Below are 19,384 nucleotides of genomic sequence, written 5' to 3' on the forward strand. Positions count from 1 at the left end.
AAATACATTTATTTATTTTTAGTCTCTTACAATTTTTTTAGCCTTTTTTTGTTCGGTAGTAATTTTTCTTCCCCAGTTGGTAAAGGTCACAGCTGGTGGGGTGAATGAGTAATTTCTGTGTCCTCCAAGTAATTTTGTGTGGGGCTAACCAAATTATTAACAGGCATTTGTCCTGGGACGGGGGAGGGGTGAGAGATGAGGGTTTAAAACGGATCCAGATAAAGTAGGGAGATTAATTCGTGTCTGAATGCTTAGTTACAACCCTAATGCTGCTCTGGCTCGAGTGAATTCTTGAAGATTTTATTCTTTATAGGTGATGGCCACAGTCACTACAACTGCGGGCCTGAGGCGGAGCAGAGGAAGGGCTTCCTCTTTCACCCCAGAAATTCAACGGAGTCCCTGTCCCCGGGTTGCTGAGTTCCCAGATGCGCACGAACTCCACAGCCAGCTTTCACGATTTCCCGGGAGATTCGCCAAAATGTCCTGCTCATTAGAAACGATGAAAACCATTTCTGTGAAAGCTGTGAAAACCACCATAAAGCTGGTCATCGGAACTAAGCTGGCAGTGCCACTGTTTCGTTTCTGACCTCGGCGGAGCCACCACTTGTTCCCAGCACACACGCAGGCACGGGCCCCGGGCGCGGGTCCGAGGCCACGCCCCGGGCTAGCGGGCTCCGTGCGCCCCCGCGTGCGGGCACGGGGCTCCGGGGCGCGCCGGGCTCTCCCCGCACACGCGGCAGGGGCCGCCCTGGCCCTCCTTGTGCGAGCGGCGGACGTGGCTGTCGTGGGCGGCGTGGGACGCGAACGCCTTGCCGCAGTGCTTGCACTTGAAGGGCTTCTCCCCCGAGTGCTGGCGGATGTGCGTGCGGAGAATGCTGGACGCCGTGAACTTCTGCCCAGGACAGAAAACAGAGAAAAGTCAACTCCCATCGGCTGGAAGACTAGTGAAACAAAGGGTTTAACTTTCTTGTGACCGACGCTGATGTCGCCCTTAGTTCTCCAGATGCCGGACCTTGGGTGTTCGTGCTATCGAGCACCCCGGTCACCAGAGGGGCCTCCATGCAGGGCGACATGATTGATGCGTGTGGGTCTGGCTGGTCTCCAGGAGCCGCGGCTATTAGAACAGTGGCCTTTCAGTGCCTAAGATCACCTGGGGTCTAGTTAAAAATGCAGATTGACAGCCCCAGCCCGGAGAATGTACCCAGTAAGTACACTCTTTGGGGTAATAAGAAACCTGCATTTAAACAAGCAATTCTGATGCAGGGGGTCTTAGGACTGCGCTCCGAGATAAACTGCATCACAGAAAGAACAGCTAATATTGGCCAAGGTCTTTGCGCAAGTCAGTTTCTTATTGTTTTTTCTTTCTAAAAACTTTTTGAGATAATTGTAGATTCACATGCACCCCTAAGAAATAGTAGAGATTCTTTGTGCTCTTTACCCAGTTTTCCAAGGGTTACCTCTTACAAACTATAGTATCACAACCGGAATATTGATGTTGGCATAGTTAAGACAAAGAACTTTTTTTTTTTTTTTTTTATCCTCACCCGAGGATATTTTTCCATTTTTTGTACAGATAGAGTGGGAGGGAGAGAGAGGAACAGAGAGAGAGAGAGAAACATCGACGTGAAGGGACACATCGAGTGGCTGCCACCCGCCCGACCAACCAGGGCCGGGGACAAACTGCAACCGAAGTACGTGCCCTTAGCGGGAACCGAACCTGGGTCTCTCCGGACCGCAGGCCGATGCTCTAACCGCTGAGCCAAACTGGCCAGGGCGACAAAGAACATTTTTATCATAAAGATCCTCATGTTGCCCTTTTATAGACACACCCAATCCCTCCTACTCCCATTTTTTCTTCAGCTGTGGCAACTGCTAATCTGCCCTCCGTTTCTATCATTTCAGAATGTTAGATACACAGAATCATACAGTATGCAACCTTTTGGTACTGGGTTTCTCACTTGGCATAGTTCTCTGGTTCACCCAGGCTGCTGCGTGTACAGTTTGTCCCCTTTTTATTGCTGAGTAGTATTCCGCAGTGTGGATGTTCCTGGTCTGTCTCACTGCTCACCCCCGGAAAAAGACATCTGGGCTGCGCTGTTATGAAATAAGCTGCTACAAACATTTGTGTCTAGTGTTTTTTGTTTTTGTTTTTAAATCCTCACCCAAGGATATTTTCCCATTTATCTTCAGATAGAGCAGGAGGGAGGGAGAGAGGAAGAGAGAGAAACATCGATGTGAGAGAGACACATCAATTGGCTGCCTGCCTCCCGCATGTCCCCAACCCGGGCAGGGGACAAACCGCAACCAAGGTACGTGCATGGAACTGAACCCAGGACTCTTTGATCCGCTGACCGATGTTTTAACCACTGAACCAAACCAGGCAGTGCTATAGGTTTTTGTGTGAACATGTAAGCAATTGCAGGGTTCTTGGTAGTCACAAGTTTAGTTTTTAAAGAAATTGGCCAACTGTTTTGCAGAGTGACTATAACATTTTTTTCTTTATTTTTATTAGACAGAGAGAGGAAGGGAGAGAGAGAGATAGAAACATCTATGAGAGAGAACATCGATTGACTGTCTCCTGCATGTCCCCCACTGGGGATCAGGCCCAAAACCCGAGCATGTGCCCTGACTGGGAATCGAACCAGTGACCTCTTGGTGCATGGGTCAATGCTCAACCACTGAGCCACACAGGCTGGGTAACATTTTAGATTCTCAAGTACTTTGCTGTTTTTACATATCTTTTCTTAGCCACTTCTTTTGTCTCCCCAATTTATAACCTTTCCCATCATTGATATCAATACCATCCTCTGATTTTTATCACTTTCAGGTAGGATATTAGAAATCTAATGACTTTGATTTTTGGGTCCACTGACAGGTTAAACTGGTGACCTCAACAACGGGGTGTCTGGGTATATGCAGGGTTGGGTCACTGCTCAGTAAGGTGCACAAGCTGTCCTTGCACAGACACCCAGACATGGCCAGTCTTCACCAGCTTAAGTAACGAGAGTCTACTATGTAATTTGGGGTATATTTCATTACACATGCTCTAAATGCCAGTTTGGCAATAGGTCATGTACCTGACCATCATAAGCAAATGTGAGCATATTTGGGGATGGAAATGGGGATAAGCCAGGCTTTATGCTTCAAGTTCCTATTCATGGACACCCCAACAGAGCTCAAGGCAGATCCTTTCAAAGGAGGTTTGCTTTGGCTCAGCGGTTGGAGCATCGGCTTGCGGACCAGAAAGTCTTGGGTTCAGTTCCCGCTAGGGGCACAAAAAAAGAAAAAAAGGAGGTCCCACTTACCTTTGTACAGTACACACACTGGTAGGGTCTGTCTCCAGAGTGGACTCTCATGTGCTTGTTTAGGCTGGAAGACTGAGAGAAACATTTCCCACACGTAGAGCACTGAAGCAAAACAGAATATGGTTGAACTCACATCTTCCCCTTACAAGTTTCATTTCCTCATAATGTTAACTGTTGTATTTATTCTGTTGTCTGCGAGCAGAGGATCAAGCAGGTCTAGCTGGTAGTACACAGACCTAGAAGTACACTGATGAATAATCAAGCAGTGTGGGTCCTGGTCCAGGGTCTGCCCAGCGCTAATGTCATCTAACGTCTTTGGGCGTCGGTTGCTTCAGGGGTGAAATGTGGGAATTTAACAGGATCAGTGTCTAGCAGAGGCCTGAATCAGCCCTGCTCTGTCAACAAGTAGCTGTGTGACCAGTGCCAAGTCAGTTCAACTTGGAATCTTTGTCTCCTGATTTTCCTCGTGGGAAAAATACCTACTCTGCCTTCCTTCCAGGGCAAGCACTCAGCAATTAATTCAACAAGTATTTATGGAGTACCTATTCTGTGCTTAATACTCTGTTAGAGATAAGGAGCTAAAAATCTAGTTGGGGCTGATAAATATACAGACCAAAATGGCAACACAGGTGGCAGATGACCTGAGATATATTGTACCTACAAAACAAGGGTATGATTTCAGGGATCCAGGGAGAGTATGTGGTACAACCACCCACTGTAAACAGTTCATATTACTTCTCTGTGCTCTCGACCCTGGTGACTCCTGCTAAATCTTTTCAGAAATTCTGAACCAGGTAAAAGAAACTACTGTACTTCCGGGTAATCCTTGCTTCCCAGGTATGCTTATGTGAAGAAGGGAGGACAAGTATTTTTAGATTGTAAGATTTGGGGTGGATTTTGGGTGGATCTTGAAAATCTTCCTTAATGTTTCTGTAGTGCTCGAAAGTTTAAATAATGGGCATGTATTATTGTTACTAAAGCAAAAACAAAACAAAACAGATGTTTGAGATAACATTGCAAAAAGAACAGATTAAATACTGCTGAAGACTAAAGAGATGAATAAGATTGGGGGACTTTCTGAGAAGGCTAAGCAAAAAAATTAAAAGTTAAGTACAGGGAGAGGTAGATTGAATCTAACATCTGGCCAAAAGGAGTTCCAGGAGAGAACAAGGACTTGGAAGACAGGTATAACCAAAGAACAAGATAATGCCTTTGAGCTTAGGATTTGTGCCTTTAGATGGAAAGAGTACTTTTATTCCACTGTCTACAAAGAGAAAGGAAAAAAGGAAAGAAAAATACACCCAATTTGACATATTCTGTTAAAATTTCAAAACCCCAGAGATAAAGCACAATTTCCACAAAGAACCTGGTTCTTTACAAAGAATCAAGAACCAGATTGGCAGCAAATGACAGGAGAAAATGAAAAGATGCCTTGAATATTCGCAAGGAGAATTATTTCTACCTGCAATTCTATAGCCAGCCAAACTATCAAAGAGGTATGTCAGTAAAATATCCTCAGACAAAGGACTCAAAACTTTTCACTATGTATCCTTAGACACAATTACTTGAAGATACGCACCAGCAATACAGAAAAGAAATCAAGAAAGAGGATGGGTGGAATAGAAGAATCAGTACAACTAATTTAGGAAGGCGTTTAAAAAAGTATCCAAATGACAGTTAACAGGCCCAGAAATCACTGGTCCAAATCAGAATAAGCTCCAGGAAGAATATAAATATCATGCAAGTTACACAAATAAGAAACTAAATTTGTGCCTTGCAATTAGAAACCCTAGCAAAAACAAACGTTTACAAGGAAGTCAAAGATGAAATAAGTAAAGTTAAAGCCTTGTATAAGTTTGAACAATTTATGGGCTATAGGAAACAATACTTTCTGAAAAAAAGAAATCAAGCTAAGTTGGTGTGGCTCAGTGGTTAAGCGTTGACCCTTGCACCAAGAGGTCAATGGTCTGATTCCCGGTCAGGACACATGCCCAGTTTGTGGGCCCAATCCCCAGTGGGAGGCATGCAGGAGCCGGCCAATCAATGTTCTCTCTAATCGATGTTTCTCTATCTCTCTCTAAAAAATCAAAAGGAAAAATATTTTAAAGAAAGAAAATGCTACCAGTTCTAACTGGCATGCCATCCCGTGTTAAACATACCTCAATTTCAGAAATATAAAAATGTGAAAACACGCCAAATCCTACAATAAAACATGGCTTGTAAAACATTACAAAAACATGTACCAAATATGCATGCTTTCCAAGGACATAAACTGACAAACCACAGGACAATACAAACTGGCAACAAAACATTTTTACATTTAAAACATCGTTAATAAAGATGCCAGTTCAAGCAAGATGCCATTTTCCTCTACGAAAAGGGCAGCAGCGAAAGGGCACTGTTATTGCAGGAGGCCTGGTGCTGCTCACCGCAGGGCAACCACAGCCGGGTAGAGCAGAAATCATCGAGTTCTCTGGAAGGCGGTTTGGCACCTTATTTCAGAGCCTTAAAATTGTACACACTCTCTGGCCTGGATTCTCTACTTCTAGGAATCTCCTCCAAAGAAATAATCAGAAGTCCTAGCCGGGGAGCTGTGGGTTGGAGCATCGTACCCATGACGGGGTCGTGGGTTGGCTTCCCGGGCAGGGCACACACAAGAGTCAACCACTGAATGCGTGAGTGGGTGGAACAAATCGATGTTTCCCTCTTCTCTCTAGAACTCAATCAATTAAAAAAAAAAGAGAAAGAATCAAAAATAGATAACAGAAATAACTATTTCCAATTAGTTTCTTAAAAATGTTTTTTACTGGTTCTGGCCGGTTTGGCTCAGCGTTTGGAGCGTCAGCCTGCAGTACAGAGAGACCCATGTTCGGTTCCCGCTAAGGGCACGTACCTCGGTTGCAGTTTGTCCCCGGCCCTGGTTGGTCGTGCGGGTGGCAACCACTCGATGTGTCCCTTTCACGTCGATGTTCCTCTCTCTCTCTCTCCCTCCTGCTCTGTCTGAACAAAAAATGCAAAAATGTCCTCGGGTGAGGATAAAAAAAAAAAATGTTTTTACTGATTTTTTTTTTAGAGAGAGAGGGAGAGGGAGATAGAAACATCAATGTGAGATCGGCTGCCTCATGCACCTCCCCACCCCCCCACCCCCCCACTGGGAATGGAGCCTGTAACCCGAGCCTACCCAGGCATGCCAACCGGGACCTCTCAGTCCATGGGACCATGCTCAATCCACTGAGTCACACAGGCCGGGCAAGAACTATTTCTATACAATATCGTTCACGCAGTATCACTGGGGAGACATGCACAATACAGGGGGTTGGTTAAATTAGTCACGGCACTACCATCTGATGTACAACTAATAGTCATTATGTTTACAAATTAGCTTTGTGAGGTAGTCTTAAGTCAGACATTTAGCCTCATAGTCTTCACTATGATCGATGTATATTAAAAATACACACATATTGTAAAAATGTACATACATCTAAAATGTCTTAACTTTGGGCCATAGCACATCAGGTAGCTTTTGTCTTGCTTTTTCTCCATGTTGTATTTACCAAGCATGCACTATATTTTCACGTTAAAAAAATAAAATGGGAAGTAAAGACTTCGAGGGATCGCCAAGTAAAAACATAACGATCGCTCTTTGCTCCAGTCTCAGGCACACGTCCGGAATGCCAGCAGGCCCAGCACCCGGCCCTCCGTGTTCAGGGGACCCTGGGAGCCACGTGAGCGAGGGGCAGGACCAGCTGCCTCCAGAGCTCGCTCTCACCTTGTGAGGCCGGTGCTTCTCGTGAACGTGGAGGATATGGATTCGGAGCCGGTCGCGCTTCTCGAAGGACCGTTTGCAGAGAGCGCAGGGGAATTTCCTGTCGCCCTTGTCCACGCAGGGGGTGTACTTGAGATGCTTATCTCTGTAGTATCTGTAGGTGAACACCTTCCCACACCGGTCACATCTGTAGCCTTCTGCGGACTCTGTCAAACACAGGGGGCAGGAGCGGTGGCTCTGTCAGCTACCTTAGCTCATTCTTCCTTCCTCCAAGGCAGTTTTTAATAACTTTCCCTTAGAGGAAATTTTAAACATACACTCAAGCCAAAATGATGAATAAACCCTCGTGTTCCCAACACCAAGCATTGGCAATGACCAACCCACAGCTGATTTTGTTTTCATTAATAGCACTTCCCTTCATAACACAGCTCTAATTTATCATTTGGTTCATACATACCTCACACCATAGCATGCACACTCCTGGGTGGCACCTGCTACAAGGTTAATAACATAACCAAACGTGTGCTGTGTCCCTCTCAGAGCCTGCGCTGAGTCCCAACAGTGCACCCAGAACTTCCCCCAATGGCCTCCCATCCACTTCACCCCATTTCAACGTCTTAGGGACCCTCTTAACTTACAGTTCACTTCTCTGAATTTTGGGGAGGGTGCCAGAGCTAGCATCTTCATGTACACAGTAAGAATGACAGTATCTTGATGCATCGGGATGGTGCTCTAACCAATTGAGCCACTGGCCAGGGCCCCCAAGGATGGCGGTATCTTGCCTTCCCTAATACATCCGGTTATCATGATGGTTAATTTCATTCTAACACTTAATGAGTTCTTCCGGCCACGAGTGATACTATCACTGAGGGATAGATAAGACTGAGAAAGGTGCCCTGGCCAGTTTGCTCAGTGGTTAGAGCATCAGCCTGCGGACCACAGGGTCTCAGGTTCAACTCCCGGTCAAAAAGGCACATACCTGGGTTGCAGGTTTGATCCCCGGCCCTAGTCGGAGTTGTGAGGAGGCAACCAGTCGATGTGTCTCTCTCACATCGATGTATCTCTCTCTCTCTCTCTTCCTCCCTTCTCTCACTCTATCTGAAAATAAATGGGGGAAAAAATGCCCTCAGGTGAGGATTAAAAAAAAAAAAATCCTTGAGTGAGGACTAACAAAAATAAGTAAATAAATAAAAAGACGGAGAAAGGCAGATTGTGTTTATCAGTAGAGGAAAGAGAAGGCGAGCAGTTAGAGAGGGAGCTGGGAGGCGCGGGGTGTCTATGTGTTGGCGGGGAGAGGCCGGGCCACCTACAAAGAGAATCGCTGTCAAGGCTCCTCTGGATTCCAGGGTAAGTGGCCCTGACAGTGCACGTGTCACTGAGACCTCATTGTCTGGCCCCAGGGAGGGAGAAAAGAGCCAGGAGTGAGTATATGCAAGAATCTGGAGATGGAAATCTTTTCAGTATCAGGACAGCGGGGAAGCTATCCATCTGGGGCTTTGTTAGTTAACAACCCCGTCCCAGGCACGTTTAACAAGCGGCTAAGGAAATAAACCATTCATTAAGTAAATAACCAGGAAGGCAACCGCCAACCCTAGGACAATCCCTCGCCCAGCCAGGTCTGCCACTTTCATTGAGGTGCTAATAGTCTCAGAATCCCCCATGCTGCCCGGGTTTTTGCTCAGAGCTAGTTTTCCCGGGTCAGAAAAACCCGGGCTTCCTGCTTCCTGGCATGGGAAAAGGGGGTCTAAAAGATGAGGCGCGTGATCTTTACAAATCAAAGCACTAAAACACACCAAAATTCAAAATACGGGTACCAGAGTTAATCAGCATAAGAACCACTTAGGCAGAAATGACAGCCACGTTTACTAATTAGGCTCAAATCGTTGGATGGAAACTTATCCTCACCCAAGTTTACCCTCTTCCCGCTCCCTTCTTCCTCCCCCAGCTCCATCAGCTACTCTACTCCAGGAGTTTCTCAATCCTGACACGCTGCTGCTTGTCCCACCACAGGTCCGTTTTGTAAGGATTAAGAGTCATCTTCACATTCCACACTTCCAGCCCCCCAAACACACCCAGGACAGGCTGCATACTCCAGACCCTGCCCTCCTACTCAGGACCTCAAGGGGAAGGATCTCACCAACCCTCACCAAAAGCCTTGGAAATAACATTTTTTGAGAGAGGGAACAGGAATTTTTATTTTTCTTCCCTTTTTACCTATCCAAAAACATTCATAACAGCAAACAAATGAATTCATCCATAATTCTTCCCAACAAATTAAGTCCTTTACAAGTTCCCTCACACATTGTTTAAAATACACGTTATTTTAACAGTGCCAGGGTAAGTCGGTTCAGAACTGGAGTACAGGAAGCTGCACGCCCCCCCCCCCACCACCATTAAGCCCCCATTTCTGTTGCTTATTTGCTGTGATCTCCGCTCTCTGCATATTATTCCATGTGAATACGTCTTCCTTTAGTTAATTATTCTACTATTCAGCACTTAAAGATTGTGCTTTTTCACTAACTCAGGTGGCACTGTAGCAAAAATCCTTGTGGGTTAAAAAAAAAAAAATCCTTTTGGACTATTTCCTGAAGATAAATTTCCAGAACAGCATTACTGAGACATCAAAGATTATGAATACTTTCATAGCTCAATACATTGGGATAAAGAATTTTTCAAAAAGGATAACGAATAAATTTGGGGGGTTGTCAAGCATATATTTGTCTCAATTTTTTTTTCACTTTTATTTTAAAAGCAATTGGTTCATTTTTTTTTGGAAGTGACCAAAAAGCTGTGCTTGGCGGGGTACTAAGCATGTGACAACTCTGAGTCCCAGGACTTTAGAGATCCCACCATCTCGCCCCCACCCCCATGTTAGGATAGTAGGAAACAGTTCACCAGGACAATTCTGACGGGCTCTCATTATCTGGACCCTGGAAAGATACCTCTCATCATTCACCTCCTAATCCCTGGTGAACCTGTGGTTGCCTTCGGCTTCACCATCCCCCAAAATGGACTGCCCCCTCTCTCCCTGCCTAGCACACCCCGAACTTCCTCTCATCTCTCAGCAGTTTTCCCCAATTGAGTCAGTGTCTTCCTCCTTCGCTCAATCCACACTGGGCTCCAGGAGCAGGGGGCACGGAGGGTTAGGGTTACTTCCTGCCCTGAAGGACTCAGTCTAGCTCGGAGACTGCATGCACACAACCACTGCAGTATGTGAAGAATGCAATTTCCATTTGCTTTCACCTGCTACTTATTGCATTTATAACACAATAAGGTGATCTTCTGTCGGATTACACATAATGTGCACTATGGGAACCACCTACAAGCTCAGTGGTTCCCAAACTCCTGTGTATAGAAAAATCACTCGGAGAGCTTTTTAAAAATGCAAGTTCCAGAGGCTCATTCCCAGAGAGTGGGTTGGTGGTCTTCTAGCTCTGTGCTACTAAAATGTGGTCCAGGGACCAGCAGCATCAGCACCAGCATCCCCTGGATACAGAATCTCAGGTCCCAGGCCGGAATGAGAATCTGCACCTTCCCAAGATTGCCCAGGTATTCACAGCAACATTAAAATCTGAGAGTGAGTCCCGGCCGGTTTGGCTTAGAGGTGAGAGCATCAGCCCGTGGACCAGAGAGACCCGGGTTTGGTTCCCACTGAGGGCATGTACCTCGGTTGCAGTTTGTCGCTGGCCCCTGTTGGAGTCATGTGGGTGGCAACCAGTCCATGTGTCTCTCTCACGTTGTTTCTCTCTCTCTTCCTCCCTCTATCTGAAGATAAATGCAAAAATGTCCTCGAGTGAGGATAAAAATAATTTAAATCTGAGAGTGACAGTCTAGCTCAATGCTTGTTAACCTTGACTGAGCCCCACAGTAAGAAATGCATTTTCTATGCAATCCAGCCCACGCACACGTATTCACATGAAACAACTTCACAAATGTTTGCTCTTACTTCAGCGAGACTCACGTCAATATTTTCTATCCTACTTCATGCTATTCTCTTTCTTTCATGCGACCCTCCACCACCAAATTGATTGCTCACCCCATTAAGATACTGCAACCCATCACCAGAAAACACCGCTCTAGAACAGGGCTGTTAGCCTGAGCAGACATGACTCAGAAACTGGCTCGCCTAAGGCAGAAGTCCATCCATTTATTTCACTTTTATTGTCTTCTCTGGGTGGGGGGAAGGGGTACAAAAAAGGAATCCTTGTGAATAGAAGCAGCTTCAGCAGCTTTGGAAACTTGAGGGCCTTTTCCTCCAGCTGGGTAATGCCCCCTGGTTACAGACACCCTCCACTTAGTCTCCTGCAGGAGCCTTGGAGAGGGAGGAGCTCCCCCCGCAGCTGAGCGGCTGCAGGAGGGTGTCCTTCCACTAGCAGTGCCTCAAAGGTGTGCACTCACCTTCAGGGGGCCCAGCCGCCTGCTTCCCCTGCTCGGTCACCTGAAGGCTCACGGGAATGTCCAAAAACTTTTCATAGCAGTCTCCATACCACACAAGGAGCTCTTGGTTCTGGTAGATATCCTTGCAGCTCTCATAAAATATCTGCCCTTGGCACTGCACTGCAACTAGGTTCTGCTCCTTGGGGAAACGGGCACAGTTGACATAAGACATCCAGTTCCCTGCACCTCCTTTTCCATCTATAAAGTGACTCAAACGACCATCTTCAAAGATCTAAAGGAAATAAGACACGTTTGAAATTTACTTTTTTGTTTTTGCCCTAACCTATAAAATAAATTTACATGCTAAAAAATTTCTACAGTGAGCACATGTTAATTTCATAAGCAGAGGTAAGGGAAACAAGAGGTTCCATTCAATTCTACCACTTAAAGACAACCAATTGCTCTTGCATTTTATCCCAACCAGTTTTCATGCGTGTTAATGAAGCCATACTTTAATTCATTCTCTGATCTTGGCAATGCCACTGTCTTTGGTGTTTTGTTATTATAAACAAGCCTGTGGTTAACATCTTCCACATAGTGAGGATTTCAGCTTACTTCCATGAACTACATTACTGGAAGTAGAAATTCAGGGTCAAGGGGGGAGGGGTAGCTGATACATTCTGACAAACTGCAGTCTGGCCAGCATGCCCCCCCTACAGTCAAGAGTCTCAGTTTTTGGCTAACTTTATAGGCAAATGATGTAAAAAATTTTAAATTTGTTTTTTATTTCCCTTGGCATCTTCTAGCATCCCTCAGCATATTTAAAGTTATTGGTTTTGTCTATAAATATGGCACAATGTATGATTTTTTTCCCTTTATTGGTTTTAAAGAGAGGGGAGGAGAGATAGAAACATTGATTGGCCACCTTCTGCATGCCTCCCACTGGGGATTGGGCCCACCACCTGGGCACGTGCCCTGACCGGGAATCGAACCAGCGACCTCTTGGTGCATGAGTCGACGCTCAACCACTGAGCCACACCTGTCGGGCACACTATGAATTCTTTAAGTGTATAAACCCTGGCTCCATTCACAGACTAAAATGACTTAGGGCACAAGACGCAGGGGATTTTTGCAGAGGTGCTATTGGTCAAGGTCACAGGAGTGAGGAGTGAGCATCATTTCTCTCTCTCTTTGTTGTTGTTAATTCTCATGCGAGGATATTTTTCCATTATTTTCTTTTTTTAAGAGTGGAAGGGAGGGAAGGGGTGGAGGGCAGGGAGAGAGAGAAACATGGAGGCAAATTGATTGGTTGCCCCGGGCAAGGGATAGAACCTGCAACCCAGGTGTGATCTTGACCGGGAATCAAACCCAAGACCCTTTGGTGCTTGGGCCTGACGTACTAACCACTGAGCAACACTGGCCAGGGCCTTCCCCTTTATATTGCAAAACAGGCAGCACAGCCAGCAGATTACTGCCCCTGTCCCCTCTCTCAGAGGGGCACAGGCGCCAAGATGTTCCTCCACCAGCCACCCCCCAATGTATTTACCTCCCACATCAGAGAATTGTCTCCGTAGGTCTTGACTTCACTGGCGTTGACCACTTTACCTTGAAAGGGCCCAAACCTGACTCCTTTGGCAATGAGGCTACAGCAGAACACACCAAAATGTGGGACTTCACCAAACAGCAGCTGCCTGAGGCAGAGACCTAGGGGTACCCCATAAAAGGAAGCAGATGAGGAAACTGACTGCATTCATCTGAGAAAAGAAATCCAAGCAAGGAGATCTGCCTACCTTCCGGCAGTTGAAGAGAGTCTTGATCCAGAGTTTGAGGAAGACACTCAGACCCTAGAAAAAGGCAGGGTTAACATCTTATTTTTCATTAAAAAGTATTATGGATTTCTTTCACTAGGTGTTTCCCTCTCTGCTCCTTAGAGGTAACCATTTTCCTCCGTTTGATGCTTATATTTTTCCTGCTTCTATTCCACATACAGTTTCACCTTGGAGGCACCAGAACAACCCTTGCAAAGTTATGTAAGGACCCCATTAGCAAATTTAAAGAGCGTGAGAACCAGAGATAATGCTGTCTTTGACTAAGGTCAGGGTAGTAGATGGATGGCTGAGCTGGGACTTCATGACATGCAGAGGCTCTGGGGGAGCTACCTCGCACATCCTAGTGGAGTCGGAGCCCAACAGACAAGCCCATTGCAGGACCCAATCCTCTCCTCACCCTTAGCTCTCACCACCACCAACCTCAGGGGTCATGCAGTTCAGTACTTAGAGAGCCTCAGATGTGAGCCTGGCTTCCCCAGGCTCAGTCCCCCGATGAAAGTCCACACACTGCGGACCCCCCTCCCCACTCCTATTCCCACCTGATGCCCATCCATCCATTCTAACCCCGGGATGAAGTGGACTGCCTTTACCAGAGCCGTCTGTGGGGACCAGGAGGCCCGAAGCTGCATGGTGCAGGTGCGCTGAGTGCTCCAGGCTGGGAATGACCCCGTACAGAACTAAGTGCAGGTCCTCCTGGGTGAAGTGGTACCGGTGAGTGGACTTCCTCTCCTGGTTCAGGAGTTTGGAGTCATCTTCAGACCGCTTGTTCAGCTCCTCAGGTACCAGGGAAGCACCCGCAGGGGGCGGCGGTGGAATGAAAATGTCAGGTCCATAACAAGGGCCACTGTCGCTTCGGCCACCAATGCGGGCCAGGTCTTCACTGGTGACCCCAGTATAGTCGCGGTTGCTATTCGCGAAGTGTTGCAGCTCCTTGGGGAAGTGGGGAAATGGGTACCACGGTGGCAGCTTGCCAGGCCAGGGCAGATCGTAGATCGGCTCCCTCTGTAGGGCCAGGCCCGGGCTCAGCAAGGGAGGCGCGGTCCGCAAGGCGAAGGGGGCCACGGCCTGGGACGCAGACACGGCAGGAACAGGGAAATGTTGGTAATTTTCCTCCGCGGCGGTCAGGCTGTTCCCGTAGGGTCCGTAGGGTGGGAAGGGCGTGTAGTAGGGAGCCAGGTGTTGGGGGCTGCTCTGGAGCCTCTCGTGCGGGTAGCACACCTCACCTGGCGACCGCAAAGCCATCCTGGGCCACAGCGCGGGCGCGTCTGCGGAGAAGCAAGCGCGGCTGCGTGAGGACGCGGGGCCCTGCTCCTGCCCGCCGAGCCGCCACCTCCCGAGCCAGCCCGGGTCGAATGGAATCGGGGACACCCCCAATTCGATCCGCAATCCCCACTTCACAAACAAACAAAAGCAGAAATAAACAAACACACACCCCGCAACAAACAAAACGAAAATCTGCGGGGATGCTGCCCAACTCCAAGTTCCAGGTGAGCGTCGTCCTCGCCTTTCCTCTCCCAACACACCTTGACTAAGCACGGCTGGTTTCCAACACCCACTCTCTCCATCCAGCCCCAAACCCGGCTCCCGCAAAATCTGTTGTAAGTTCCTTCCTCCGCCCTCCTCCCCGTCCAACAAGACTCTGCACAGGGTCAGGGGAGCCCCCGGGCCGTCTCACGCCCGGGGCTGGGCCGGGAGCAGAGCGCAAGATCGCCCTGGGCTTTGGGGCAGGTGGCAGCCCGGGCGCCCCTGAGACCGCAGCAGAAGGGAAGAGCCGAGGGCCCCGGGGGGTAGCGTGCAGGAGACGCGCTCCCGGAACCCGGTCTGACCCCGCGGACCCAGGAGGTCGGGCTGCCGGGAGAAGGCGCCACCTTCGGCTCTCCCGGGCCTCCGCAGCCAGCGCCAGGCTTCCCACGTGGACCAAGTCCCGCCACATCCTCCAAGTCCCTCGGGTCACCCCAGTCACCCCACCTGGGGTCCCTCTCGGGGTGGGAGGAAGAGGCCTCCGCCGGCCGCCGGCCCTCCAGTCCAGCGCCTCCGCCGCCGCCCGAAAGGATGGCGTTTTAATGGACACAAGTTCGCCCAGGCTAAGAATGGAGCTCCTTCAGGGCCGGCGGGTCTTGAGCGCCAGATCAATGAGCCCAATAAGGAAACCAAGCAGGGTCGTGACTCAGAAATTAAAGAACACGGGGTCAGGAGAAGAGGTCAGCCACGACGAAGGCATCTGTCCGGCTCCTCTGAGCCCCCTAGGGCGCTCCGTTCCTGGCCTCTCCGCACCTCAAGGACCTGCAACTTGGGGTTGAGAGCCACTTAAGGAGTAAAAGCCCAAGACGGTAAAACGATCTCCCCAAACGAGCAGCGACAGCAACTGCTGCCTGCGCTTCCCACCCACCCCCGCAGCCCACGGCCCCGGGCCACCGCGGCGCGCCGGCACCGGCTCACCTTCGGGAGCGCCGCCACGGGCGGGCACCTCCGGGACCCCGAGGGGCGGCGCGGGATCGGGGCCGGCAGGCTTCAGGCGGGCCGGGCAGGCAGGGTGGGCCGAGCAGAGGATTTAGAGGGCGGCGGGCAGGCGGGCAGGCGGGGCCGCGGGGCTGGGGAGGGTAAGGATGGGGAAGGGATGAGGCCCACGCAAGTCCCTAGGCTTGTTCGTCCCGCCCACCGCAGCCATTGGCCGACGCTTGACTCGCCCCCAGCCCTCAGGGGGTCGCGGTCTTAACTCCCCAGGACTCCAAACCGTTGCCGGGACCCCACCGTGCGCGCTCGCCACCAGCTTTCTGGGGCGACACTATTGACGCCACTTGTGCGCCACTCCTGCGGGATTGGGGCGCATGAAAGCCTGGGCCAGTATTACCCAGGGTCCCCGGATAAGTCGGCACACCGACTCCGAATCCGAGCCAGTTAGTCCCGGGGTCGCGCCCCCGTCTTTCGGCTTCGAGTTTCCAAGAGCCGAGCCTGGCCGAAGGCGGCGGCAAACGCAAGGGACAGGTGGACGTTTGTCTCTGCTATCTCGTGGGGCGACACCCGTAACGCTTCCGAGATTTCGGGGGGTTGTTTAGCCTGCCCGGGCTTTTACTTCTTCAGTACTGACTTTCAACGCCGAGGAGCGATCCCCCGCGCCGCCACACCCGTCCTTTCCCCGGGGAAGACGCGACCTCCGACGTGCCGGGCTCCGAAAAGCAATGGCCAGACCCTCGCTGGGCACTCAAAGGCCGCATTTGTATTCTGTTGGCCGGCCATTGAGGAAAAGAAAGGAGCACTTAGGCCCATTCACATTCACCCTTGGAAGCATCTAGGGTGGGGGAAAACCCTTGTAAATCCGGGTGACCTTGGCCGGGCTCCGCCACCCGGCCGCTGCTTCCTCTTTGCAAATTGGGGCCAGCACCGCCTGCCTCCGGGCGCGGCTGCAAGGGCCGGAGGCAGAGGCGCTAACCCGCACACCCGTCCCGCCCGGGCTCGGTTACTAAACGCAGAGGAAGGAAAGGGGAAACACCCCTCCAGCTAAGGGACGCCTCCAGAAGATCCAAAGCTGCGGACGAGGGGCGGCCGTGCGGACCCGACTCTCAGAGCAGCCGCGGCGGGCCGGGCGCCTCCTCCTCGGGCCCCGGACCCTGTCCTTGCAGCCTTCGTCCCCGACGCGGCGAGCTGGAGGAGGGAGTGAGATGGGGGACCCCTGCTCTCCTAGCTGCTGCCGCCGCGACCCCGGGCCAGGTCACCTGCCCGGACGCCCTCCGTGGGGCCCGTGCTGCCCGCGTCCAGACCCGTGTCCCGGGTGCAAGGAGCTTCTGAGATAAGAAGCGGGGCGTTGTTTTTTCAAAAGGGATGGGGTGACAGGAGCCCAGACTTTCCTTCTCCCCTGGTTTGTACCTCTACCCCAGCTCTTACAGTCTTGACCAACAGGCTGAAGAAGTGAGGGGAGTATTGTCCTGAGGACCAGTGCCTCCAGAGGGATCTTGTCTCTGGTAAAGGAGAGTACGTTCTGCTGCCGGCTTCCTTCCGGAGACGTGCCTGCCCCAGGACTCCGACACCCACCTCCATTTACCTCATCTTCCTCACCGGGAGACCTCACCCGGAGGACTGTAAGACTGGACACTTGGGTGGTCCGTGAATGTCAATTCCTCAGGAAGCCTTTTTTTCTTTTTCTTTTTTTAGTGCAGTCACTCCCTGGTTGTAGCTTTAGTGTAGCAGAGCAGCATGAACATTATCCTCAGGTCTTGCTCTGCAAAGAATTCAGAGTTTGAAATATTTTTTAAAATTTAATTATAAACTTGCTTGTTTGCATAGTTTGGAGAAATCCATCAAATAAAAATGGAAGTCCCTGCCCACCACTCATTCCCACTCTTCAGAGGTAATTCTGATAAACAGTTTTGGTTTATTCCCTACCTCCATTATATCTATAACTATATATCTATATCTATATATCCATACTTTACTGATACTTGTTTGCTTCTTATTTATTTTAGAGAGGAAAGGAGAGTGAGAGAGAGAGAAACATCTATATGAGAGAGAAACATCCATTGGTTGCCTCCAGTACATACCCCAATGAGAGCTCAAACCCCAACCTGGGTATGTACCCTGAGTGGGAATCAAACCAGCTACCTTTTGCTGCATGGATGATGCTTAACCTACTGAGCCATGTTTATAAAGGTAGGATTTTTTTTTTTTTAACAAAATGGCATTATACTTTATACTCTCACACAATTTTTTTTCACTATCTACTAGTCATTATTCCTGTCAGTACATTAAAATTAACTTTATTACTTATAATGGCTGCATGGTGCAGAAATTCATCTTATGGGTGTGCCTGTAGTGTGAAATTGCTGAATCAACAAGTATGAACATTGAATATTTTTTGTATATGTTTTTCTGTTGTTGTTAATCTTCACCCAAAAATATTTTTTCATTGATTTGTAGGTAGGGTGGAAGGGATGGAGGGAGGATGAGAGAGAGAGAGAAAAACATTGATGTGAGAGACATGGATCGGCTGCCTCCTGCACACACCTTACTGGGGATCGAGCCCGAAATCCAGGCATGTGTCCTAATGGAAAGACCAACTGGTTACCTCCTAGTGCGTGGTCCCACGCTCAGCCACCTGAGCCACACTGGCTGGGCAACTCTGAACATTTTGATAAGTAGTTCAAACAATACCAATTTATACCTCCACTACCCATGAGTGCGAATGTCCTGTTTCTCCACGTCCTCACCTAATTCTGAATATTGCCAATCCTTTAAAGCTGCCCATCTTTCATGTGAGAAAGGGGATCTTATTCTAATATGCCTTTCAGTCATTTACCCAGAAAACTTCCTGAATGCCTAACTATTATTGTGCTGGGCAACAAGCCAGTCACGGGGAATACAATTGTGAGCAAAGCCACTCTGTCTAACCCTGGTCCTCAAAACAGTCTTATGAGGAAGAAAACATTGTGAATATGTGACTGTGAGCTGTGGTGGGAACAATGAAAGGGAGAAGGAGCGTGTCCTGCCCTAGGCTGGGAGGACAAGGAGGTTCCCCTGCCCTAGAGGATTTAAAAGGTCTGGATAAAATTAACTAGGTGCCCGGCTGGTGTGGCTCAGTGGTTGAGCATCGACCCATGCATCAAGAGGTCGCCAGTTTGATTCCCAGTCAGGGCACATGCCCAGGTTGTGGGCCCGATCCCCAGTGGGATCATGTAAGAGGCGGCCAATTGATGTACTCTCTCATCGATGTTTCTCTCTCTCCCTCTCCCTCCCGCTCCCTCTAAGATAAATAAAGAAAAAAAAATTAACTAGGTGATGAGAGCAAGTGGTTTTCCAGGTCCAAAGAACACTTGGTGCCAAGGCCCTGTCTGCAGGGAGCACGGCTGAGTCACAGCACAGAAGGATGCTTGGTGTGGAGGAGACAGCCAGAGGTTGGAGAATCAGCAGAGGCCAGGCCTTGCAAAGAAACATCGATGAGAGAGAACATCGATTGACCACCTCCTACATGCCCCCCACTGGGGATCGGGCCCACAACCTGGGCATGTGCACTGACTGGGAATCGAACTGGTGACCTATTGGTGTGTGGATTGATGCTCAACCACTGAGCCACACCAGCTGGGCTCCCATTGATTTTTAGAAAGCGTGGAAGAGAA

The 19,384-nt window shown here is 49.3% G+C and overlaps 1 protein-coding gene across 1 annotated transcript; it reads right to left on the reverse strand.

Annotated features, from left to right (window-relative positions):
- Nucleotides 1–664: 664 nt before the first annotated feature.
- PRDM14 (PR/SET domain 14) lies at nucleotides 665–14,519 on the reverse strand. Its single transcript, XM_036264477.1, has 7 exons — nucleotides 13,868–14,519; nucleotides 13,239–13,292; nucleotides 12,995–13,152; nucleotides 11,470–11,740; nucleotides 7,075–7,277; nucleotides 3,306–3,407; nucleotides 665–892 (listed from the first exon to the last, which is right to left on the reverse strand). The coding sequence occupies exons 1-7, from the start codon at nucleotides 14,517–14,519 to the stop codon at nucleotides 665–667; spliced, it is 1,668 nt and encodes a 555-aa protein (XP_036120370.1).
- Between the last annotated feature and the right edge of the window lie 4,865 nt (nucleotides 14,520–19,384).

This window comes from Molossus molossus, unplaced genomic scaffold, assembly GCF_014108415.1.
Source record: "Molossus molossus isolate mMolMol1 unplaced genomic scaffold, mMolMol1.p scaffold_m16_p_16, whole genome shotgun sequence".
In the NCBI taxonomy this organism is placed as follows: Eukaryota; Metazoa; Chordata; class Mammalia; order Chiroptera; family Molossidae; genus Molossus; species Molossus molossus.

What these genes read in the sequence shown, in the direction of transcription:
- PRDM14 (XM_036264477.1), bottom strand. Translation starts at nt 14,519, where the DNA reads ATGGCTTTGCGGTCGCCAGGTGAGGTGTGCTACCCGCACGAGAGGCTC. An exon ending in GGTCCCCACAGACGGCTCTG is followed by an intron (nt 13,293 to 13,867) that starts GTAAAGGCAGTC and finishes GCCTTTTTCTAG; the next exon opens with GGTCTGAGTGTCTTCCTCAA. An exon ending in AGAAGCACCGGCCTCACAAG is followed by an intron (nt 3,408 to 7,074) that starts GTGAGAGCGAGC and finishes GTTTTGCTTCAG; the next exon opens with TGCTCTACGTGTGGGAAATG.